The 25,111-nt window shown below is 41.7% G+C and overlaps 1 protein-coding gene across 27 annotated transcripts in view; it reads left to right on the forward strand.

Moving 5' to 3' along the window:
• SYNE1 (spectrin repeat containing nuclear envelope protein 1) overlaps window positions 1–25,111 on the forward strand; it is a 486,694-nt gene that overhangs the window by 278,401 nt on the left and 183,182 nt on the right. For all 27 annotated transcript variants that reach the window (XR_014844515.1, XR_014844516.1, XR_014844517.1 and 24 more), the window contains 13 exons: window positions 81–257; window positions 1,882–2,028; window positions 5,025–5,150; window positions 7,245–7,421; window positions 8,459–8,724; window positions 10,996–13,156; window positions 15,903–16,240; window positions 16,646–16,790; window positions 17,438–17,656; window positions 18,629–18,888; window positions 20,612–20,777; window positions 21,129–21,284; window positions 24,401–24,553. Coding sequence is in view for 23 of the 27 variants with exons in the window: in XM_085023506.1 (XP_084879632.1) it covers window positions 81–257; window positions 1,882–2,028; window positions 5,025–5,150; window positions 7,245–7,421; window positions 8,459–8,724; window positions 10,996–13,156; window positions 15,903–16,240; window positions 16,646–16,790; window positions 17,438–17,656; window positions 18,629–18,888; window positions 20,612–20,777; window positions 21,129–21,284; window positions 24,401–24,553 (4,491 nt within the window). In the remaining 4 variants the exon portion in view is untranslated. The remainder of the gene's footprint in view (window positions 1–80; window positions 258–1,881; window positions 2,029–5,024; window positions 5,151–7,244; window positions 7,422–8,458; window positions 8,725–10,995; window positions 13,157–15,902; window positions 16,241–16,645; window positions 16,791–17,437; window positions 17,657–18,628; window positions 18,889–20,611; window positions 20,778–21,128; window positions 21,285–24,400; window positions 24,554–25,111) is intronic.

A 25,111-nucleotide genomic window follows, 5' to 3' on the forward strand; every position in this document is an offset into this window, starting at 1 on the left:
AAACTTTCTGTTTGATGGCTAGATTATTTTGAGACTAAAAATGAAATCATGAGAACTCTGAATTTGTTTCATTTTTGTAGGCCATGATGGAAGAAATTGCTGGTTTTGAAGACCGTTTGAATAACCTTAAAATTAAAGGTGACAATTTGATCAGCCAGTGTGCAGACCACCTTCAGGCAAAACTGAAACAAAATGTACACACTCATCTGCAGGGCACAAAGGATAGTTACTCAGCAATCTGCAGCACAGCCCAGAGGGTGAGTACCACTGGAACATTCTAGAATGATGAAGAATTAGGGAGAGAGGCTGTATGAGCTGGAAGTTCTTAAAAATATTTTTTACGGCAGTTCCTGTCGTGGCACAGTGGAAACAAATCCGACTAGTAACCACGAGGTTTCAGGTTAGATCCCTGACCTCACTCAGTGAATAAAGGATCCAGCATTGCCATGAGCTGTGGTGTAGGTCATAGATGTGGCTCAGGTCCTGCGTTGCTGTGGCTCTGGTGTAGGCCAGCATTTGCAGCTCCGATTTGACCCCTAGCCTGGGAACTTCCATATGCTGGGGGTGCAGCCCAAAAAAAAAAAAAAAAAGTAGCCTTCTTGCTTCAGTTTTTTGAATACCTTTGGTGTTTTTCCAGACAGGAAACAGGAAGACAGAACTAACATATTGTACATTTGGTTGATGTGACAAAGTGGTGAATTTCAGACATGTGGTTTTACTCAGTCTTTTTATTCCATGAATTATGAAAAAAAATTTTATTTTGTTTGTTTTTATTTGCATGTAGTCAATAACTTCTTTCTAATTTGCCATTTATCCTGTAACACCCAAATAAGTTTATTTTGTAAGTCTCAAGATAATTATTTTCTTTTCAACTCTATGCAGCCGAGGTTTTACTCTAGTTCAGTATTTCTGTGTATTCATACAGAAATTAGGAAAAGAAGTAAGCACCAATTTTGAGGTATACTTCAGCTGGTATACTTCCACCAAAATAGAATCCTTAATATAGAAATAAGTTTCAGATAAAAAAGAATCACCCTTTTGTATATTCTAATACAATCCTACTGATACATTAACCCTGCCCACATTCTCTTTCCAAAATCAGGATACTTTGTTGTAAGGTATAGGTTGAGAAGTTATAAACTGGGGCATCGCCAGTGTGCTTTGGAACACATGTGCTTTGGAGCACAGCAGGTGGGGGGAATCCGTTTGAAACAGACTTGTTTCATTTGATCCCAGTGATCATTTTTTTATCATTATTATTATTTTAATGAATTTTATTACATTTATACTTGTACAGTGATCATCACAACAGTTTTATAGCATTTCCACCCCAAACCCTCAGTGCATCCTCCCACCCCCCAACGTGTCTCATTTGGAAACCATAAGTTTTTCAAAGTCTGTGAGTCAGTATCTGTTCCGCAAAGTTCATTGTGTCCTTTTTTATTTTTTTTTTTTAATATATTTTTTTTTATTTTCCCACTGTACAGCAAGGGGGTCAGGTTATCCTTACATGTATACATCACAATTACATTTTTTCCCCCACTCTTTTTTCTGTGTCCTTTTTTAGATTCCACATGTCGGTGATAGCATTTGATGTTGGTGTCTCATTGTATGGCCGACTTTACTTAGCATGATAGTTTCTAGGTCCATCCATGTTGCTAAAAATGCCGGTGTTTCATTCCTTTTAATGGCTGAGTACTATTCCACTGTGTATATGGACCCCATCTTCTTGATCCACTCCTCTGTTGATGGACATTTAGGTTGTTTCCATGTCTTGGCTATTGTATATGGTGCTGCAGTGAACACTGGAGTACGTGTGTCTTTTCGAGTCATGGTTTTCTCTGGGTAGCGCTCAACCGCAGCTTGATTGTTCTGTCCCAGGTGTACCAGAGTTTGGAACATGAACTTCAGAAGCATGTTAGCCGACAAGACACGCTGCAGCAGTGCCAGGCCTGGCTTTCCACGGTCCAGCCAGATCTAAAGCCAAGCCCCCATCCTCCTCTGAGCAGGGCAGAAGCTGTCAAGCAGGTAGGTCGTGACTCTTGAAGGTTTATGTTATACTGTGATTAATTCATTCATGGAAACGATAAGAACCTGTTCTGTGCCCAGTTGTGCTGGCTGCTGGGGATATAAACATGTAAAGAAGGTCTGAGCTTGATCCTTGTCCAGTTCACATTCTAACTAGGAAGATAGGTGGATACAAAACTGAGGGTCAATCAGAGTTCCCGTCATGGCTCAGTGGTTAACGAATCCGACTAGGAACCATGAGGTTGTGGGTTCGATCCCTGGCCTTGCTCAGTGGGTTAAGGATCTGGCGTGGCTGTGAGCTGTGGTGCAGGTTGCAGACGCGGCCTGCGTTGCTGTGGCTGTGGCATAAGCTGGCAGTTATATCTCTGATTAGACCCATAGCCTGGGAACCTCCATGTGCTGCGGGAGCGGCCCAAGAAATGGCAAAAAGACAAAAAAAAAAAAAAAAAAAAACAAACAAAAACTGAGGGTCAATCTTGTAGAACAGAAAGAGCTTGGGCACCGTAGCCAAAAGATCAATTCAAATGCCTACTCAACAGGATGACTGTAGGTAAATTCCTTAACTCCTTAGTCTCCTAATATGTAAAGAAGTAGGCTTGCTTCTGAAAGTTATGAGCAAATTCAAATGTCATACCACAATGGACAGGATGTGTAAACAGAAATGCAGTATTAGCTTCTCCCACATTTTTGGCACAAGCCAAGCCCCTTCATAAATAATTATTGAATGAATGCTGAATTAGCATGTGAAAAGAACCTACTGCATATTAATTTGACATCTACATGCTTAAAATGCTACTGCTGACACTTAATGAGAACCTTTGAGGGCTACTTTTAAAACTTTTGTACTAAGCAACTTTTCTGGGATGTGCAAAGACAGTATTTTAAAGGAATTTAGTTGTAAAGATAAGTTACTGCTGCCAGATATGAAGTACCAGGAAAAATTCAATTTTTTTTTTAACCTCAAACTGAGATTAAAATAATATGCTTGTCCATTTCATCCACATAGAAAATGCATCCAGTTCCCATGTCCCCCAAAGTGTACTTTGTGGCTTAAATGATTTGCCTTATTTAAGTCATGAACGGTTCACAGGAATGCACATACTATCCCTTGTAAAGAACAGAATCGAGACAAGTCATTGAATCAAGAAACGCGTGAAAGGTTGTTTATCCTGTTTTTTCCTGAGATGGTGAGCTTTCTTGGGTCATTCATGATCCTGTGATGATTTGTTTCCAGCATACTTTTCGGAACAGTCCAGACCAAAGCTTGATTTTTTTTCCTTTGTTATCAAAAAAGAAATAAAAGGGTGTTGGGGGGTGGCAAATAACATTGATCCCAATGACCTTTTGCTAGAACAGGAAATTTCCTGCATCCACCAGCATCAGTTTGGTTACAGGAAGACACCGAGCCTCCTGGAGGCCCAGATTAGGTAACTCTCTGATTCACTGTTTTGCCCTCTGCCCCTTCCGCCCTGTCTCTCAAAGTGGGCTGTCGCCTTTGGAAAGTAACCAGAGAAGGGAGCTAGAGGTCCTGGAAACAGCTGGATCTCAGCCATTCAGAAGGGAAAGGGCTTTTTTTGTTGTTTCTTTTTGTTTTGGTGGTTGCTTTGTTTTGATTAGTGCTTGGCAAGTGCTGCTTTCCTATAAAAGTGAGCAGGCCCTGGGTGGGGGGCTGGCCTGGCTGTGGGACTGGAGAATTCCGCCACTGACAGTGGCACACTCTGGCTAGGCACTGCCTGGCTCCCTTTGAATTTGATCATGGTCATGGGACGTCTTGTGTATCCGCAGGGCCTCCCACGTGGTAAATACCCAGTAGGTTCGTGAGGATAATAAGGTCCCCACTATCATTAGTCAGTCACAGACTAAGCAGCGGGGGTATAGCTCCGGGGTAGAGCATCTGACTGCAGTAAATGACAGACTGACACAATTCCATTAAGAAGGCCATTTGTTGGAGTTCCCATTGTGGTGCAGCAGAAACAAATCTGACCAGTATCCATGAGGATGTGGGGTTTGATCCCTGGCCTCAGTCAATGGGTCAGGGATCCGGTGTTGCCATGAGCTGTGTTCACAGATGCGGCTCAGATCCCACGTTGCTGTGGCTGTGGCTTAAGCTGACAGCTGCAGCTCCGATTTGACCCCTGGCCTGGAAATTTCCATATGCAGCATGGGCAGCCCCAAAAAGACAAAAAAAAAAAAAAGCCATTTGTTTGTACAAGGCATGACGTGAATCTAGGGAAAGGAGAAAAAGTACTATGAGACTTGCCCTTGAAGTTGATTTTAGCAATAAGTTTTTGCAACTGTTTTGCCATTGACCATCAACAAGCTGATTCCAGTGCTTTTGGAATCAGGCCAACTATATAAATCTTAAAATAAATCATTATTCTTTCGGAAGTAAACATATTTAGGAGTTCCCTGGTGGCCTAGAAGTTAAGGATTCAGTGTTGTCACTGCTGTGGCTCTGGTTTCTGAGTAAAACTTAAGGATCCACCTGGAGAAGCCTTTCTTGGGCTGGTGGAAAAGGAAAAACACTGCGTCGTCTGTCTGCAGAGAAAAAAAAAAGCCCAGGCATCGGCATTTTTACCAAACACCAGTGAATCCTACCAACGCACAGAGCCCTTTTCTTTATGTCTCCAGAATATGCAAAAACATGTTAAGCAGACCAGAGCAGGCTACTGATTCTTTCTCTGAAATAGAAAACAAGCTAGAACATGAACAGAGAATCTGGAAAAATTGTGGAAGTTTCTTGGATGTTCCCCTTTCTTAGACCGTACAGACTAGTTAGAGTAAGAAACAGCTGGTAGGCAAACAGATCCCTGCCAGTGTGTTTTGAAATCTTTCTTTTGAGTAACAAATATATGTCACTCATAATAATGGTGAAAATACTGAGCACAGAAAGATTATTTTTGGAATGTCAACAACATACTGTAAGTGGTACAAATACTCGCTGTCTAAACATGGCATGCATCTCTTTCACTCTGGCATGTATTCTTTTTGTTCAGGTCAAGCACTTCAGAGCTTTGCAGGAACAGGCAAGGACCTACTTAGATCTCCTTTGCTCCATGTGCGACTTGTCGAACTCTTCAGTGAAAACCACAGCAAAAGATATTCAACAAACAGAGCAAATGGTAAAAAAAAAAAAATTTAAATCATGTTGGATTTGCCTATTTTATTATATTCTCTAGCGTGAATGTTGGATGTGGAAAAAAAAAAAAAACCTCTTTGGCTTATTCTTGCTATAATACTTCTACAGCCATTATATTAAATATGTATTTGAATTTCAACGAAGTCACAAAAAAGCAGGCACACTCTGATACTGATGCCACTAAACTGGCTGAATGGTTAGTCGCGTTGAACTGCTAAACATCTGTGCCTCTGTCCTCTTTTCTCCTTAGTGACCATTCTCTCTTCCTCTTTTTCTGTTTATTTACTCATTATTTTTTTGTTCTTTTCTCCTTTTCCATCTTTTTCTTTGGGTCATACTTAATCTGAAAGGGGTTCCTGACCCTTGCTTTCTCTTAGGATGGCAAACAGCATGACCCTTCTAATTCATTGGCAGTGACTGAGTGTGGTGTTAAGAGGGAGTCTGAAGCTGTGTCTGGGTTCTTTTTGGAGTGGTTTTGTGATGAGTTAGCAGTACCCGTCTGCAGCCGACAGATGGCAGCACAGAGGCCATGTGTTTGGTGCTACCTTGAACTCTTTGAGGCAAAGTGTTATGTTACAAAAAAAAAAAAATAAAGGACTAGGTTTTGGTATTTTATTGATTAAATAGTCACAGAATAGTAAAATCTAGAGAAAAAATAAGAAATTAATATAAATTATAACGCAGATATTAAAATAATTAAAATAATATAGATTTTTTACTCTTATATTACCAGAGCCCGTCTGTATTTACATCCTTAAGAAAGGAGTTCCCATCGTGGCTCAGTGGTTAATGAATCCGACTACGAACCATGAGGTTGCAGGTTCGATCCCTGGCCTCGCTCAGTGGGTTAAGGTTCCAGCATTGCCTTGAGCTGTGGTGTAGGTCGCAGATATGGCTCAGATCCCAAGTTGCTGGGCTGTAGTGTAGGCTGGCCTTTGTAGCTCCAGTTAGACCCCTAGCCTGGGAACCTGCATATGCCCCAGGTGGGGCCCTAAAAAGACAAAAAAAGAGACAAAATAAATAAATCCTTAAGAAAGATAATATAGTTCACATGCATTTTTATAGAAATTATTTGTTGAAATAAATTATATTGTTTCAAAAGTCAGTGAAGTAGATCTAAAAATATATCCAAACGTTAATAACTAAGTGGGTTTTTTTGTTTTCCCTTTTTTTTTTTTTTTTTTTTCCCTATGGCTGCTCCTATGGCATATGGAAGTTCCCAGGCCAGGGATTGAATCTGAGCCACAGCTGCAAGCTATACCACAGGTGCAGCAATGCCAGATCCTTCAACCTACTATGCAGGGCCCCAGGATCTAACCCAGGCCTCTGCAGTGACTGGAGCTGCTGAATTCGGATTCCTAACCTACTTCACCACAGCAGGAACTGCAATAACTCAGTGTTTTATAAGAAGTATCACCAAATGTACAATAGAGAGCAATATAAGTCTTTTCTAGTTAACCCCAAGACCAAATTGATGAGTCACTCACATAGATGTGTCTACTGAAATGCCCAATGTGAAAAACCACAAGGGCATCTTTGACCTAAGAAATTGTTAAAACTTCTAGAGCTTCGCAATTCTGATTGAAATCATATGGCATAAGTCTTAGACATTCAAAGTCTTTAGAAAACCTAAATACAAAATTTATTTTTCTTGGAGAAAATAAAGAATTTTGGAGTCCCCGTTGTGGCTCAGGGGAAACGAATCTGACTAGGAACCATGAGGTTGCAGGTTTGATCCCTGGCCTCACTCAGTGGGTTAAGGATCCAGCGTTGCCGTGAGCTATAGAGCAGGTTGAAGACATGGCTCAGATCTGGCGTTGCTGTGGCTGTGGTGTAGGCAGGCAGCTGTAGCTCTGATTCAACCTCTAGCCTGGGAACCTCCATGTGCCACAGGTGCAGCCCTAAAAACAAACAGACAAACAAACAAACAAACGAACCAAATAAAAAGAATTCTTTGGATTTACTGCCGTGTATGTTTGTGTGGGCATGCTTGCTGGCCTGTGGACATGGACGGGCTAATTCATTGTACATAAACATTGCTGTGCGTTGCTAACCTCTGTGCCTGTGTTCTCTCAAGATTGAACAAAGGCTTGAGCAGGCGCAGAACCTAACTCAGGGCTGGGAGGAGATCAAGCACATGAAGGCAGAGCTTTGGATTTACCTCCAGGATGCCGATCAGCAGCTGCAGAATATGAAGAGGAGGCACTCAGAACTGGAGCTAAATATTGCCCAGAACATGGTGTCTCAAGTAAAGGTAGGAATTAAAGTGTCTCCGGGGCAGGTAGAGGCGAGGAGGATGTGTGCCTGTGAGTCGGTCCTTACACGGAGTCGTTTAAGGAGTAAGAATCAGAACAACCTGCATGGGGTGCCAGAAAAGGACAGAGCAGAAATTTCAGAGCAGAAAGCAAACATTCAGGTATCGTGTAGTTTGTTTCTGAGCAAAGCAGATATAGTTTAGTTGGCAGATCCAGACTCTGCCATCAAACAAACATGAAGCCTTCTTATCGGCTTTTTATCACAATATTGCTAAAGCTGTAGGATTGCAAATGTATCAGTTTATTAAATGTATATTTAGTATATGCATATTTATACAATGAACTTAAAATGTAATACAATAAATATTTATATAATTTAAACTGTAACATTACTATAGGTATATTAACTTGATGAAACATGGTACCAGATTTTTAACAAATTTTAACATTTACTTTTTCTCTGTCATAATCAGCCATTTATATTTTCTACTGGGATAGTTTTTGCATATGCAGGAAGTAGAATGGAGAGGCTGTAAATTATATTTTTTTTCTCAAAAGCATGAACTTCAAACAGTTTTAGAAAGCTCAGGATGCAGTTAAGATAAAATATTGACTTTTTTCCAGAGCTCTCTTATGGCACAGTGTGCTAAGGATTCCGTGTTGTCACTGCAGTGGCCTGGGTCACTGCTGTGGTATAAGCTTCAACCTCTGGCCCAGGAACTTCCGTATGCCCTGGGCGTGGCCAAAAAGAAATGAAGTTGTTTTCCTTAATGGCTGCAATATTATTTCTCATTTATCAGTTTTTCTTTATGCTTTTCAAAGTACCAAAGTCGATACCATAGTTACCCTCTGATTTTTATACACTTGGAAATTTATGTTCATAAGGAGGAATGGTGATTTTTAGATTTTCTCTTTGTCACTCAGTACACATTCTTCAGTTCTTAAAGTGTTCAGAAGTCCTGTATCTATGCCTCCACCTGTATTGATTGGGGGAGGGTTATTATGTAGTATTTATTTTATTGTTGTTATCCTTTAGGATTTTGTTAAGAAACTACAGTGCAAACAGGCATCAGTGGCCACTATCACAGAGAAGGTGGATGAGTTAACCAAGAAGCAGGAATCTCCTGAACACAAGGAAATAAGTCATTTAAACGACCAGTGGCTGGATCTGTGCCTTCAGTCCAACGACCTGTGCTTGCAAAGGGAAGAGGATCTCCAGAGGACCCGAGACTACCACGGCTGTATGAATGTTGTCGAAGCGTTCTTAGAAAAATTTACTACAGAATGGGACAACTTAGCCAGGTAACAGCCATTCTCCAGTGGGTCACCAAAAAGCTAAGCCAGGAATTTCTTCATTTTTATAAAAATCGAGAGTGTGTATATGTAGAACCTAAAAGATGGTGCAGATGAACTTGTTCATGGAACAGAAAGAGTCATAGGCTTGGAGAGCAGACTTGGGGTTGCCGGGGGCGGGGGGGGGGGAGGGGGAGGGAGTAGGATGCACAGGAAGTTGGGGGTTAGTAGAAGCAAGCTTTTATATTTAGACTGGATAAGCAATGAGGTCCTACTGTACAGCAGGGGGAACTGTGTCCAATCCCTCGGGATAGACTGTGATGGGGGATGATGATATGAGGAAAAGAATGTATATGTTATGACTGGGTCCCTTTGCTGTACAGCGGAAATTGGCACAACATTGTAAATCAACTATAATTTAAAAAAGACGAAAAGAAGAAGACACCATCAATCAATATGCAGAAGTTGCCAACTCCCCCAAAATTCAAATAAAACCTATTATAGAAAAAAAAATTAAAGTGGCTAAGGTGAAGAGCATAAAGGATATACATAAGCACCAAAGCAAAATTACATCAATATCTTCTCTTTGCCCAAGGTGACATGTTTCTTTACAAATTATGTATGTACAGATACCATATAAAAGCAACCTCAAAGAGACTTCACATTGAATCCCACTGAAATGTACATACTCCAAACTGATAAGAAGCCACACATAGAGTAACTATGCCTTATATTTTGCGTGATATACTTGGCAACATAAATAATCACACCTGAAGGCCCACAATTAGCACTGGCAAACAAGAACACAGACAGTGTATGTATAGGCAAAGGAAGGCGGAAAGAGTTTTTAATCTTGGCACTCCCTGAATGTCGACTATTTAGGATCCTAATCTTGAAGCTGGATACGTGAGGTTTTTTTTGTTTGGGTTGCATTAAATATTTATGTAGTTTTTTTTTAAAAAAAATGTCATATGTCATGTTTTTAATCTTCAATCTTCTATCATTATAAATATTGATAAAACATTCTGGATGTAGTTAAATCATCAGGTTTTTTTGGTGGAGGAGGTGCACAACTTTCTGATTTGTTTACTTTTGCTTTTTAGGGCTGCACCTGTGGCATATGGAAGGTCCCAGGCTGGGGGCAGATGGGAACTGTGCTGTCAGCCTGCACCACAGCCGCAGCTACGTGGGATCCAGGCCACATCTGGGACTTAGAGCGCAGCTCATGGCAACGCTGGATTGTTAACCCACTGAGCCGAGGCCAGGGATCAAAGCCAAATCCCCATGGATACTGCTTGGGTTTGTTCCTGCTGAGCCAGGACGGGAACTCCTTGTTTACTTTTTCTTGATGTTCAACATGATTCTCATTTGGGGGATAAGTCCAGTACCAGCAAAACTCCACATTTCAGCTGTACCATAGGTATCTCCATCTAGTTAACCCACAGACACCTCAGACCTAACATGTCCCAGACAGAACTCATCGCCCGGCCTCCCACAGCACTCGTCCTCACACTTCAGAACTAGTTAATTTTTAAGTGAAAAGGACTGTCCCATTCCATTTTCTTGCCTGTGTTTTGTAGTCAAAGCGATGAGAATTCTTTGCCTTTCATACTTACTTTTCGGTATTTCTAATGATAACCAAAAAATATCTAAGCTCTACAAATGAGCAGCGTTAGAACCATCAGCTATATCTAACCGATGGTACCATCTAGCACGGCATTGTTTATTGGTGCATCATCTCATAGGCACATAAATCACAGATCACATAATTCTTCTAAGCATTGTTTTCCAGAATGCAGTAGATCTGTGCTTCTCAATGTTTATTGTTTCCACAAATTATCGAGGAAAAAAGTACCAATACGTGTCAGATGGGATGGGAGGGCAGCCTTAGCTAGAAGAAGAGCAAAAAAGAAGTATAAAGGTAACTTGTTTTGGTTCAGTTTCTGATATGGAAATATTTTGGGGTCTTATATTCCATCATAATTATAGCATCTTGGGAGTTCCCTGGTGGCCCAGCAGTTAAGGACCTGGCATTGGTACTGATGTGGCTTAGGTCACTGCTGTGGCTTTGCTTCAATCCCTGGTCCAGGAACTTTTGCATGCTGCAAGGGAAGCCAAAAATAGAAATTACAGCATCTTTATCAGCAAGCCATGAATTGAGCCTCTCTAAGCTTAGAACCCCCACTTAAAGAAGGTGACAACATGAAATTTAACATGATACAAACGAGCACAGGTGTTGCTTAAAGTTAACTTGTTTTATGCCTTTTAATAAATATCTAGATCTGATGCAGAGAGTACAGCTGTCCACTTGGAAGCTCTGAAAAAGTTAGCCTTGGCATTGCAGGAGAGGAAGCAGGCTGTCGAAGATCTGAAAGAGCGAAAGCAGAGAATGATAGAACATCTGAACTTAGATGACAAAGAACTAGTCAAAGAACAGACGAGTCACCTTGAGCAACGCTGGTTTCAGCTGGAGGACCTCGTGAAAAGGAAAATCCAAGTGTCTGTCACCAACCTGGAGGAGCTAAACGTGGTTCGGTCCAGATTTCAGGAGCTAACGGAGTGGGCGGAAGAGCAGCAGCCCAACATCGCCGAGGCTCTCAAGCAGAGCCCGCCGCCCGACATGGCGCAGAGCCTGCTCATGGATCACCTTGCCATCTGCAGTGAACTGGAGGCCAAACAGATGCTCCTGAAGTCCCTCATGAAGGACGCCGACAGGGTGATGGCCGATCTTGGCCTGAATGAGAGGCAGCTGATCCAGAAGGCGCTGTCTGATGCGCAAAGGCACGTGAACAGTCTCGGCGAGTTGGTGGGCCAGAGGCGAAAGTACTTAAACAAGGCCTTGTCCGAGAAAACCCAGTTTCTCATGGCGGTGTTCCAGGCGACCAGCCAGATTCAGCAACACGAGCGCAAGATAATGTTCCGTGAGCACATCTGCCTGTTACCGGATGACGTGAGCAAACAAGTGAAAACATGTAAGAGTGCACAAGCCAGCCTCAAGACGTACCAGAATGAAGTCACCGGACTTTGGGCCCAGGGTCGCGAATTTATGAAAGGAGCCACAGAACAAGAGAAGAGTGAGGTGCTGGGGAAGCTCCAGGAATTGCAGAGCGTCTATGACACTGTTTTGCAGAAGTGCAACCATCGGCTACAGGAACTGGAGAAAAATTTGGTTTCTAGGAAGCATTTTAAAGAAGATTTCGATAAAGCCTGTCACTGGCTAAAACAAGCAGACATCGTTACATTTCCTGAAATCAACCTCATGAACGAGAGTGCTGAGCTCCATACCCAACTGGCCAAGTACCAGCACATTCTAGAACAATCTCCGGAATATGAAAATCTCCTCCTGACACTGCAGAGAACCGGACAGGCCATCCTGCCATCGCTGAATGAGGTCGACCATTCCTACCTCAACGAGAAGCTCAACGCCCTGCCCCTGCAATTTAATGTCATCGTGGACCTGGCCAAAGACAAGTTCTATAAAATCCAAGAAGCGATCCTTGCTCGGAAAGAATACGCTTCCTTGATTGAGTTGACAGCCCAGGCTCTGAGTGAACTCGAAGACCAGTTCTCAAAGATGAGCCAAGTCCCCACCGACCTGAGCGTCCAAGAGGCCCTGTCTCTTGAGGAAGGTTGCCGCGCTCTCACGGGAGAGGTGGTGGGCCTGGCAGAAGCAGTGGATGAACTGAACCAGAAGAAAGAAAGCTTCCGCAGCACAGGTCAGCCGTGGCAGCCAGACAAGTTGCTGCCTCTGGTCACCCTGTACCACAGGCTGAAGCGACAGGCGGAACACAGGGTGAGCTTGTTGGAGGACACCACCAGCGCTTATCAAGAGCACGAAAAGATGTGCCAGCAGCTAGAGAGGCAGCTGGAGGCTGTGAAGACGGAGCAGTCCAAGGTGAATGAGGAGACGCTTCCTGCCGAGGAGAAGCTCAAATTGTATCACTCCCTGGCGGGAAGCCTCCAGGATTCAGGAATTCTGCTAAAACGAGTGACGGTGCATCTCGAAGATCTTGTCCCGCACCTCGATCCCTCGGCATACGAGAAGGCCAAGCATCGGATCCAGTCCTGGCAAGAGGAGGTGAAGCTGTTGACGTCTGCCGTGGGCGCCACGGTGACCGAGTGCGAGAGCCGCCTGGTGCAGAGCCGAGACTTCCAGACGGAGCTGAGCCGCTCCCTGGACTGGCTGAGGGGCGTGAGGGCAGAGCTGAGTGGGCCGCTGTGCCTGGACCTGAGCCTGCGGGACATCCAGGAGGAGATCAGAAAGGTCCAGATCCATCAGGAGGAGGTGCAGTCCAGCCTGAGGATAATGACCGCCCTGGGTGACAAGGAGAAGGAGAGATTCACCAGAGCCAAGGAGCTGATTTCTGCCGACCTGCAGCACACGCTGACCAAGCTCTCGGAGCTGGACCGAGACGTGCAGGAAGCTCTACGCACCAGACAGGTCGGTACGACAGGGGCCTCGTGGCTTTTTTCCACTTTGCTTTTTGTAAATTTTTGGTTTGGGGTTTTGTGGTTGGAATTGCTTCCCTACATACATCCCCTGCCCCTTTTTTGGAGTTCCTGCTGTGGCGCAGTGGGTTAAGGGTCCGGTATTGCCACAGCTGTGACCTATGTCACACTGCGGCTCCAGAAACTTCCATATTCAGCAGGTGCAGCCAAAAAAGAAAAAAATATATGTGTATTTCTTCTCTGTAAAAAATGGGAACCCAATTCACTGTATTTATTTTTAAATTGTGCTGAGGTGTGTAATAGGTGGTTTACAATGCTGTGTTAAATTTCTGCTGTACAGCCGAGTGACTCAGTTACACAAAATATATATTTTTTTGATTCTACATAGTTATCTTCAACTGTGACTTAAAAGGATGTTTTTATTGGGGAGTTCCCACTGTGGCTCAGAGGAAACATATCTGTCTAGTAACCATGAGGACGCAGGTTCATCCTGGGCCTCGCTCGGTGGGTTAAGGGTCTGGTGTTGCTGTGAGCTGTGGTGTAGGCGGCAGCTGCAGGTCTGATTGGACCCCTAGCCTGGGAACCTCATATGCCAGGGATGTGGCCCTAAGAAAATAAAAAAAAGGATGTTTTTATTATTTGGTATTCATTTCATATGATTTCCATGTTGACTTGACCTCAGTTATAATACAGTAACACTTCAGTTATCTGTCTGCTTTAGGAGAGAGAGTGATAGCACTAACAGAATTAACACTCTGTGAGTAATTAATAATAAAATCCGTAAATGAGCAATGAATAAGTAGGGATGCTTTTTCTTGCAAACAGTGTGAACCCTGGCATTTCTAAGGTTAGCGGTAGATGAAGTCTCCACATGGAGATAGGCAGGTGCACGATACAGTCCTGACCCAGCTCCCAGCCAGGCTTTCCTGGGGGGTCTCCCATCCGTGGCCCCATCTCTCCATCCCATCCTAGGGAAGGGTTCTTCATCTTCTCTGGCTTCCCTGAAGCACAACAGAAGGAGGACTAGAATATTCACCATGACTTTCCTTGGGGATGACAGGAAATGAGAGCATGCCCAGAACTCCCAGCTTGTTCTGGGACTTGCAAGTTCTGTGCGTTCAAAAATAAGAAGAGGGGAAAAAAATAAGAAGAGATATAATAGTGCCCAGAGGTTTACTTGCTTTGAGCCATTGGCCCTTTTCTTCTGCATCTGTCCTCTGTCCCTCTGGTTCTCTGGGATTTCAACCAGGCCATTGAGTTAAATACAACCTTCCTTAGGATAATGTAGCAACTAAGACCTTGGAGTGAGGTACCCTTGGGTTTGATCTCAGTTATTTGATCTTGGGCAAACTACTTACATCCTTTAAGTCACAACTTTCTCTGTGGATGAGGAATAATAATATCTTCCTCTTTGGGGAGTTCCCATTGTGGTTGGTTCAGCAGTAACGAACCTGATTAGGATCCATGAGGATGAGGGTTCGATCCCTAGCCTTGCTCAGTGGGTTAAGGATCCTCTGTTGCCTTGAGCTATGGTGTAGGTCTCAGATGCAGCTTGGATCCTGCGTTCCTATGGCCATGGTGTAGGCCGGCAGCTACAGCTCCGATTTGACTCCTAGCCTTCCATATGCCATGGGTGTGGCCCTGAGGAAAAAAAAAAATATCTCCCTCTTTAGATATATATTTTTAGTGGAGGGCCTGGTAGAGAGGTAGCCTCCAATGAATCTTAGCTATCATCCAACTGTATTTTTCACATAGATTAAGGTTAACACTAAATAATAAAACTTTTAAAAAAATGTTAACATTTGGTTAAAATCTTAGTAAAGTCTATCATGTAAAATTTTTACTTCTTAAACTAGTCTATTTTGTATATTCTTACTTTTTCATGTTGATTCGAGACCATTGCTAATTTCTTTTTTCCAAAAAAACCCCTCTGTTCCTATAGCTGGAGAGATAGAGAGTATTTAACCTAGAGTGGAGGATCAGAACAGAAGCTATCTGGATTTTCATTCTTAAAAAATATCTATCATGAAGCTTGCTTCTGTTGATTTGGTGATTTTCAAATCAAAATCTTGACTCTGTTAAGGTAGCTCTACTGCCATCTTGTGATTGGTGATCTTATTGACTGTCTTGGCCCAAACCACAACTGAGGGGTGTGGTTTTGGTGGCATTTCTTTTCTTTTTGAAAAAATATTTTTAAATTAGAGTTGATTTACAGTGGTCTGTCAATTTCTGCTGTACAGCAAAGTGACCCAGTCATATATATATGTCTATATATATATACACATTCTTTTTCTCAAGTTATCCTCTGTCATGTTCCATCACAAGTGAATGGATATAGTTTTTGGTGGCATTTCTAACTTCTACCACTGATTCTTTGCTTCGCCATCCTCATTCTTTCCTCATGAAGCACATCTTGTGTGCACTTTCGCTAGCACATCTCTGCATTTTGTTTGACCAAAACGGCTTGTCCTGTCCAGTCAATTCTGGCCAGGTAGGGCATTTCCTTCCTTTCTGGATTTGAATGGACCTCACTGAACAGGGATCAGCTTTCCATTCTTACACTTTTCTATCTGAGAATAGCAGAAGGGAAAATAAAAGCTAATAATGGTTTGTCCCCCACAATTTCCCCAGCGTATCAACTCATTTATGCGCTGGAAAAGAGATGGAGAATTTAAACTATTTTCTGCAAACACATTGCAAGTGAGAATTGAGTGTGTTTTTCCACGCTTGTTTTCCAGGCTTCCCTGACTCAGATATACAGTCAGTGTCAAAGGTTTTATCAAGTATTTCAAGCAGCTAGTGACTGGCTTGAGGACGCTCACGAGATGTTACAGCTGACAGGCAATGGCCTAGACGTGGAGAGTGCAGAGGAAAGTCTCAAAAGCCACATGGAGTTTTTTAGTACTGAGGATCAGTTCCACAGCAATCTGGAGGAGCTCCACGGCCTGGTAGCCGACCTGGACCCTCTCATCAAGCCAACTGGGAAAGAGGACCTCACACAGAAAATGGCTTCTCTGGAAGAGAAGAGCCAGAGAATGATACAGGATTCGCATGCCCAGTTGGATCTCTTGCAGAGGTATTGGGGTTGTTTTGTTCTTTATATTCTAGTGAACTGGATTTTTGCATTGAAAATCAGAATATGTTAGTGATGGACATTATCACATAAATGTTCCCATTGCGATTCAGCAGTAACCAACCCAACTGGTAACCATGAGGACACGGGTTCGATCCCTGGCCTTGCTCAGTGGGTTGGGGATCCCGCATTGCTGTGGCTGTGGTGTAGGCCAGCAGGTGCAGCTCCGATTTGACCACCAGCCTGGGAACTCCCATATGCTGCTAGTACGGCCCTAAGAAGATGAAAAAAAAAGAGAGAAGAATTTGTTCCTTTCTCTGGAACTTCGCTAGATATAGTGACATCAGAGCTCTGTGTAGAGATGTGTGATTTTAAGTTGCGGGTTGACGTCTGTTGGATTTTTTCAAGATGTGCAGCTCAATGGCAGGATTACCAGAAAGCCAGGGAAGAAGTCACCGAACTGATGAATGATGCAGAAACGAAACTGTCCGAGTTTTCTTTATCGAAGACTTCTTCCAGCCATGAAGCAGAAGAAAAATTGTCAGAACACAAGGTTAGCCTTGCTCTTGTTGTTTTTACTATTCTTTCATGGTAACCGTAATAGGTCTTTGTTGTGTGCTAGTTCCAGGAACAAGGCAAGAAGTCTGGGCTCCTTAAACACTAAAGGGATATGATTCACCACATTTCATATCAGTTTTAACTTAGTTAAGTGCTCTTCTTAAGAATTCCTTTTGGAAATGCATAGCTAGGTTTAAAAAAAGACATTTAGAGCAATGAGCTTGTGATCAGATGTGACATAATAAATTTCAGTAAATACTTTCTGCTGATAACTTAGATTAATTCAATTAAAATTTAAAAATTAATAACCAAGCCTCACTCATATATTACAGCAGTATAAGGTAGACTGTAACACACTTATGTATCAAATTCCATTCGCTTATATTGTTGCTCATTTTTAGAAATGGGGGAATGTCATCTCGAGTAGCAGCCTAACTTTTGTTTTTAGTCATCTAGTAGAAAATCTTTAAAAAATCCAAGCCAACTCAATTACAAATTACATGTAAAAGTAAGAGGAAAATAAACGTATGTGCAAACACTTCCTTTGGCAGGTAATTTGGGGCTTTCCCCAAATCCATAGAGCTTTGGAAAAGTCCATCTCTCTTCTCAACCTCTCCTCTCCCCCCCCCCTCCTCCCCCCAGGCTTTAGTGTCAGTAGTTACCTCTTTTCATGAGAAAATCGTGGCCTTAGAGGGTAAGGCTTCAGAACTGGAAAGAATGGGAAATGACGCCAGCAAAGCAACCATCAGCAGATCGATGACGGCTGTCTGGCAGCGCTGGACTCGGCTCCGCGCTGTGGCCCGGGACCAGGAGAAGATCCTGGAAGATGCAGTGGATGAGTGGAAGAGCTTTAGCAATAAGGTGAGCTGCATTATTGATGGGTTCAAAGTCTTGTTTCCTCGCTGATGAGAGTGTATTTGGAAAAGCAGTATTGTGCTCCTATTTTGGAACTGGCCTTATGAAAGTAAAAAGTCGTAAAAAAATCTGGACGTTTCTGTTGTGGCGCAGTAGAAATGAATCCGACTAGGATCCATGAAGATCCTGGTTTGATCCCTGGCCTTGCTCGGTGGGTTAAGGATCTGACGTTGCTGTGGCTGTGGCGTACGCCGGCAGCTACAGCTCCAATTCAACCCCTAGCCTGGGAACATTTAAATGCTGTGGTTGCAGCCCTAAAAAGAAAAAAAAAAAAAAAAGTAAGAAGGTCTGTTTCCATGACATGAAAACCAAATTATGAAACAAAATATGTAATGCAGTGTGAATTTAGTCCTAATTATGATAATAAGAAAACCAAATAATCACATTTTGAAAGGAGGACAAGCCCATATTGCCTCCTTTGTGAGGCTCTTAGTGGAACTTACTTTCCTGGCCCTGAAAAAGTACAGAACATTTGATGTTTCCCATGAAAATGAGCAAACACTCAACTCACATCCCAAATCCCATGTTTAATATCTCCTGTCTTTTAAGTAAGGTTCAATGTTTTAAGACATCTTCCTTTATGACTCAAAAGCACACAGTCATGTTAATATAAATATTGAAATGAGATTTTCTTTTGTCTTTTGAGTTAAAAATTTTTTAAACTTTTTCTATGTTATATAGTCTCTGACTGTCCTGATATTATTTTGAGATTAAATCTTAAAACCCGGAATAATAAAAGTGGCCTTTCCTTCTCTGTTAAGGAGATTGTTCACGTTTTAGTTTCCTGAGATTTAGAGTTGACACCATCATCTTTGACGTCCTTTGATGCATTAGTGTCAAATGTGGCACTTATCGGAATTGCTCTCTTTTTTCAGTTTATTTACTTATGAACTTCATAGTGTGTACATTTGTCATCAGGTTAAAAAAGCCACTGAAATGATTGATCAGCTGCAAGAGAAATTACCGGGAAGTTCAGCAGAGAAAGCTTCAAAAGCAGAGCTCTTAACTCTTCTTGAATATCATGACACACTCACTTTGGAGCTGGAACAGCAGCAGTCAGCCTTAGGGATGCTGCGGCAACAAGCAGTGAGCATGCTCCAGGATGGGGCCCCGCCGGCCCCTGGAGGGGAGCCACCTGCCCTACAGGAAATCATGGCAATGCAAGACCGATGCCTGAAGTAATTATACACCTGCTCTCATGCTCCATCTCTAAACTTGGCCATGACCCACGGGGATAAGTGTGGTATTAAGGGTCTAGGGGTGTCCCACATTAAAAATTCGGGGATTTGTTCCTGTCATCCTTGCTCTCTAGTACATATCTAGTCATATTTAGGAAAATGGTGGTGAACCAAACACATTCAGTCTCAAGCTTCATGAGGTTTGCACTCGAGCAGCAGAGCTAGGCAACTAAAGACACCAGGATGCTCAGGGAAATCAAAGTCGAGGCAACCAACCTAGGAGAGGAGTGAAGGAAGCCTTCCCTTCGGAAGGGGTATTTAGGCTTGAGCCAGGCCGTGGGGTGGGGAAGAGTTTTGCAAATGGGGGAAGAGCAAACCAGAAAGCTTGGGAGTAAGCATGTCACTTCCAGGGACCTATGGGGTGATGGGGTAACGCATGAGAAATGAAAGTTTGAAAAGTAAACAGTTGGGAGCTATTGAGATCTTAGGTTTAATCAAGCTTGATGTAATGCCTCAGCTAAATTGGACGACAGAGAGGTTAGAGCAAGGATGATACCCAAGTCCAGGTAATAATACCAGCCATTTATTTACTGGTAGTGAATTTACAGGAGGAGAAAGATAGACTCACTGATAATAATAATAAAGATAATCCTACTGGCCTGATTCACTTATTGGGCCCAAAAGGAAATGTCAATATATAATTTAACTCCTGTATTAACTAATATTACTCATATCCATCCTACATTCACCCTTTAATTTATAGATGAATTCAGGATAATCTGACTTGACTTATTTAAACTTTTTAACCAGATTTGTGTCAATTCAAACAGACTTACAAACTGGATGGTGAACATTATTAATCATGAAGTTTCCAAAGTTTGATTCTTTATTTAAAGCCTAGTTTCTTTCATGCTTGCTTTCTTTTTTCGGCCATGCCCAGGTTGTGCAGAAGTTCCCCAGTCTAGGTATCAAACCCAAGCCACAGCAACGACCTGAGGCACAGCAAGTGATCAGGCAAGATCCTTAAACCACTGAGCCAACAGCAAACTCCAAGACTAGTTTCTAATAGCCACACATAATCCAATTACACATTACTTTTAAATGCGTATGATCCAGGAGTTCCCACTGTGGCTCAGAGGTAACAAACCCTACTAATGTTTCATGAGGATGAGGGTTCGATCCCCGGTCTTGATCAGTGGATTAAGGATATGGTGTTGCTGTGAGCTGTGGTATAAGTTGCAGATGCAGCTCAGATCTGGCATTGCTATGGCTGTGGCATAGCCTGGCAGCTGCAGCTCCAATTCAACCCATAGACTGGGAACTTCCATGTGCCTCAGGTGTGGCCCTAAAAAGCAAAAAAAAAAAATTGTTTTTAAGTAAATGCTGATAATCCTGCATTACTTGAGTGAATTTCCAATGAGGAAATAAATAACCAAACAATCTCAGATAGGCAAATGAATTGCAGTTTAGTGGCATGGGAGGGTATCAACTCTCAGTTTTCCAGGGGGTCAATCTTTCACATCATATGATGTATATTCTTCTGTTATACTTGAAATAAACTTAAATGTTACTGAAAATCATGACAGGTTTAGGGAAATGTCTTTACTTGGATGATTGGAGGCTTCACTTTTTTAGTGTTTGTTTTTGACAGTATGCTGTCATGTGTTGGCGTTTCCTTTCCTTTCAAGTCCATGTTTGCTTTCTCCCTTCAATGTTTCCAAAGCTTGCAGGAGAAGGTGAAGCAGGATGGAAAGGTAGTAAAGCAGGAGGTGAAGGAGCGAGAAGTGGTGGAGACCCAGATCAATTCAGTAAAATCTTGGGTTCAGGAAACAAAGGAATATTTGGGGAATCCAACCATAGAAATAGATGCTCAACTTGAAGAACTTAAGGTACAAAACTCATTCCCTATGCCCTTCATTTCAAAAAAAAAATTGTCCTGATTTTAATCAAACATTTTGTTTATGTTCAATGAAATAATTGAAATAAAATATTGAAGTAAAATTTTCAGAAATGTGTCATATAAAAGACATTTAGAATTACTTCATGGGACTTCCTTTGGTTCTGTGTAAGGTGGACATGTTTCTTATTCAGAGATTAAAGCAAAGTTTGTTTTTTGTAAATGTGTTTCTCTAAGTCCATACTTAATCGTATTTTGAGGATTAATACATAGCCTCGCTGTATCCCCATGGCAATTTCCTTATCAGGCTCACAGAAATTTCTTACGTTGATCCTTCCTTTAGGTTCTCCTGACAGAAACAGCACATCACAGACAGAACATGGAGAAAATGGCTGAAGAACAGAAGAATAAGTACCTTGGTCTTTATACAATATTACCTTCCGAAGTCTCCCTTCAGCTTGCTGAAGTGGCCTTGGACCTAGGAACTATCCATGATCAGGTGAACCTATGGTCAGGAAAGAGTGCCTTTTCGTTCTTTCTTAAGCTTAGGACTCATATGAAATTTCTTAATTTTCACAATCGTGTCTCCATGGAAACAGAATTAACATCAGTTATACCGATGCTATATATCAGCATACTGATAAGCCATTAGTTATGCTGATCTGTTTGGTATAAAATAATAACATAAATTAAAGGTCTAATTCATAGGCAAGAAGCAGCTGATATTAGATATGAACAATAATGCAGACCTTGAAGATAATTTATCTGCTTCCCCTCGCCCTTTTCAAAAAAAAAAAAATCAAGGAAATAAAAAGAAGAAATGAAAAAAGCTGTATTTCATGTATTCAACAAATATTTATTGAGTACCTAGAGTCTGCCAGGCACTCTTTTCTTTTTTTTTTTTAAATGGCTGTACCCATGGGATATGGAACTTCCCAGGCCATATCCAAGCTACAGCTGTAGCCTTCATTGCAGCTGTGGCCACACCAGATCCTTTGAATCACTGTACCGGGCAGGGGATCACACCTGCACCTCTGGAGCAACCCTAGCCACTCCAGTCAGATGCTTAACCCACTGTGCCACAGTGGGAACTCTGAACCAGGCACTCTTCTGTTTGTTATTTCAGTTCAGCAAGAGGTAATAGGTAAAGATATTTGAATAAAGGAAAAATCAGAGTTAAAAAATAAATAAGGTAAAACCAGGAACGAGGTTATTTCCCAAAATGCATACTGTAGGGTCCTTTATTCTTTCCAGAGGAAAACCCATCAGTTAACTCTAACTTCCAAATGATCAAGGAAAGGGATGAAACATAATTCATGTCTATACATTTTAAAACTTTTTTTTTTTTTAAACAAAGCGATACATAGTCATTGATAGAACTGAGACCAGAGGGAGATTTCTGTCTTAGGTCTCATAGAAAGGACACACTTTCAGGTTGAGAAAGTAGCTTCAGTAGCATCTAAAGGGAAACATAATGGGTTTTAGGACCTTGTTGGTGGCAGTTCAGTTGAAACTGGTCTGTAGAAGACAAAGAGAGGATAATTCTAACCTGCTACATGAAATGAAAAGTAGTACTGATTGTAGAAGCTATAAAATTAATATGTGTGAGGTACCTTGTGGACTCTCCAATGTAGGATGCAGTGTTTTAAAAAGTTTCATCAAAATCCAATTCTACTGCATCATGATTTTGACTTAAACTAAAATACTATTTTCCATTTTTAGTATTCATTTCATTTATGTATGTATTTACTTACTTATTTATTTTATGGCCACACCTGCAGCATATGGAAGCTCCAGAGCCAGGGATTAAATCTGAGCCTCAGCTGCAGCAACCTTTAACCTACTGCACTGGGCCAGGGATGGAATCCATGCCTCTGCAGTGACAGGAGCCTCTGCAATCAGATCCTTAACCCACTGCATCACAGTGGGAACTCCTCCTTATTTGGCTTTTCTCCTTTTTCTTCTTAAGTATTAGACATCCTATTAGGAAGAATGATTTGGCAAGTTCAGACCTTAATAGAAGTTCAAACATCCATTTTCTTTTCCTCTCAATACATTTTCCTGTCATAGATATTCACATGCATTCTATGTATGTTAGCACTCAACTCAAAATAATGAAGTAAAAAAAAAAAAAAGCACTCTTTTATTGGTGTATATCCCCTCTGCTAAAGACGTTCAATTTAAAATTGTATATATTACAAAATGATCACAATAAGTCTAGGTAATATTCAACATTGTATGTAGTTACAAAAAATTTATTTTCTTCTGATGAAAACTTCAGAAGTTAGCAATCTTCAAGTGTGCAATAAAGGAGTTCCCGTTGTGGCTCAGTGGTTAACGAATCCGACTAGGAACCATGAGGTTGAGGGTTCGATCCCTGGCCTTGCTCAGTGGGTTAAGGATCCGGCATTGCTGTGAGCTGTGGTGTAGGTTGCAGATGCAGCTTGGATCCCACGTTGCTGTGGCTCTGGTGTAGGCCGGCAGCTACAGCTCTGATTCGACCCCTAGCCTGGGAACCTCCATATGCCGCGGGAGCGGCCCTAGGAAAGGCAAAAAGACAAAAAGACAAAAAAAAAAGAAAAAAGAAAAAAGTATGCAATTCAGAATTATTAACTATAGTCACCATGCTGTACATTGCATCCCTATTACTTAAAAGAGATTTTTTTAAAGGTCTTTCATTTATATAAAGAAAACGTTTCCTGGCATTCCCACTATGGCACAGCGAGATCAGGGGCATCTCTGGAGCACTGGGATGCAGGTTTGATCCCTGGGCCAGCACCGTGGGTTAAGGATTTGGCATTGCCACAGTTGCAGGTTAGGTCATAACTGTGACTTGGATCTGATCCCTGACCGAGGAACTCCATGTGCTGCTGCAGGGGTGGCTGAAAAAGGAAAAATTAAATAATAATAATAATAATAAAGGAAGTGTCTTAAAAAAAAAGAAGAGGAAGAAAAGAAGAAGAGGAAGGTCCTTACCACCTTCTCTTCAACATTGCATTATAAGCAAATACTAATGTTTATCACATCAAACCAAAGCCATAAGAAACTTTAAATGTTAACTGTTATTTTTCACTGTCCTTCCCATTGGATGTGGTCAATGCTTTTTTTGTCATATTTTAAGGAGGTAACTGGAAGTTAGTTAAAGAGTTAACAGCTTCTTATGAAAGGGTGCATGGGAATAAACCTGTGTGCCTCCAAATCCCTGGAAGGATTTTCCATTTCATGAAGAAAAATGCTTAGACGTGTTTGTGTGTTTAGGGTCACAAAGTTAGTAAATGGAGAAGATAGGATTCAAACTCAGCTATCTACACTGCTATCTATAATGAATATCCTGTCAACACTGGGTGAGTGAATCACTGTACATGCATTGCTCGTTCCTTGGCTGAAATAGCAGCAGGAAGAAATGCAGTGAGTATGTAAATACGGTGAGAAGTAAGGCTGCAAGGAAAACCACAAGAGCTTGTAACTGCACGTGGGTGGTTTGATGAGGCCCTTGATGCCAAGGCAGTGTTGATGACCCACAGTGTCTCTTGGCCACATCTCAAGATTGAGGTTCTTAGTATCAATTATCCAGTTTTAACCGTGTTGGTTTTACTGTTCTCTCCGATTATTTAGATCCAAGACAAAGTGAAAGAAGTCGAACAGAGCAAGGCCATGAGTCAGGAATTCAGCCGGCAAATTCAGAAGATAGCCAAAGATCTCACAACTATTCTAACCAAGCTGAGAGCAAAGACAGATGACTTAGTTCAAGCTAAAACAGACCAAAAGGTAAGGAAAGATAAGGGGAACTATGAGGGGTGATGTTGAATAAATTAAATACTTGGGGTACATTATTTCAAAGCTATGGCGGGGGAGGCTTTCTTGATTAGCAAGTTCATTACAACCAGATAGTAAAAAAAATTTTATGAATATGATAGTATAGATCCATTTACAGAATGTAATTTCTTATCACAGTTAAACTGTATTAATACATATGCACGACGTGTGGGTGAGAGGGAGGGTGTCACAGAATAAGTGATTTGGGAATACAGTATAGACGTCTCTACATGAAGAATGATCTTGGTAGTTACATCTGTGTTCGCACTCTGCTGCTGAGTAAAGTGACTAATCCCTTTTGGGTGGGACAGAAGGAAAATGTTAGCTCTCTCAGCGTCACGGGAAATAAACACCAGGCTTCCAAAACATCCTGCTTTGCTTTTCCAACCCAAAAACAGAAAGGAGTTCCTCCTAGTAGAATTACTGCTTATCGTATTTGGCACTTACAAAAAAAACCCAAAAAGTCATTTAAAATAGATACTTCTGATCTTGGAAAATCTGGAGAAATGC

This window comes from Sus scrofa, chromosome 1 (assembly GCF_054392235.1).
Source record: "Sus scrofa isolate SSC_HxYL_T2T_F1_AM1 chromosome 1, Sscrofa_HxYL_maternal_Yorkshire_Landrace_v2.0, whole genome shotgun sequence".
NCBI lineage: Eukaryota > Metazoa > Chordata > Mammalia > Artiodactyla > Suidae > Sus > Sus scrofa.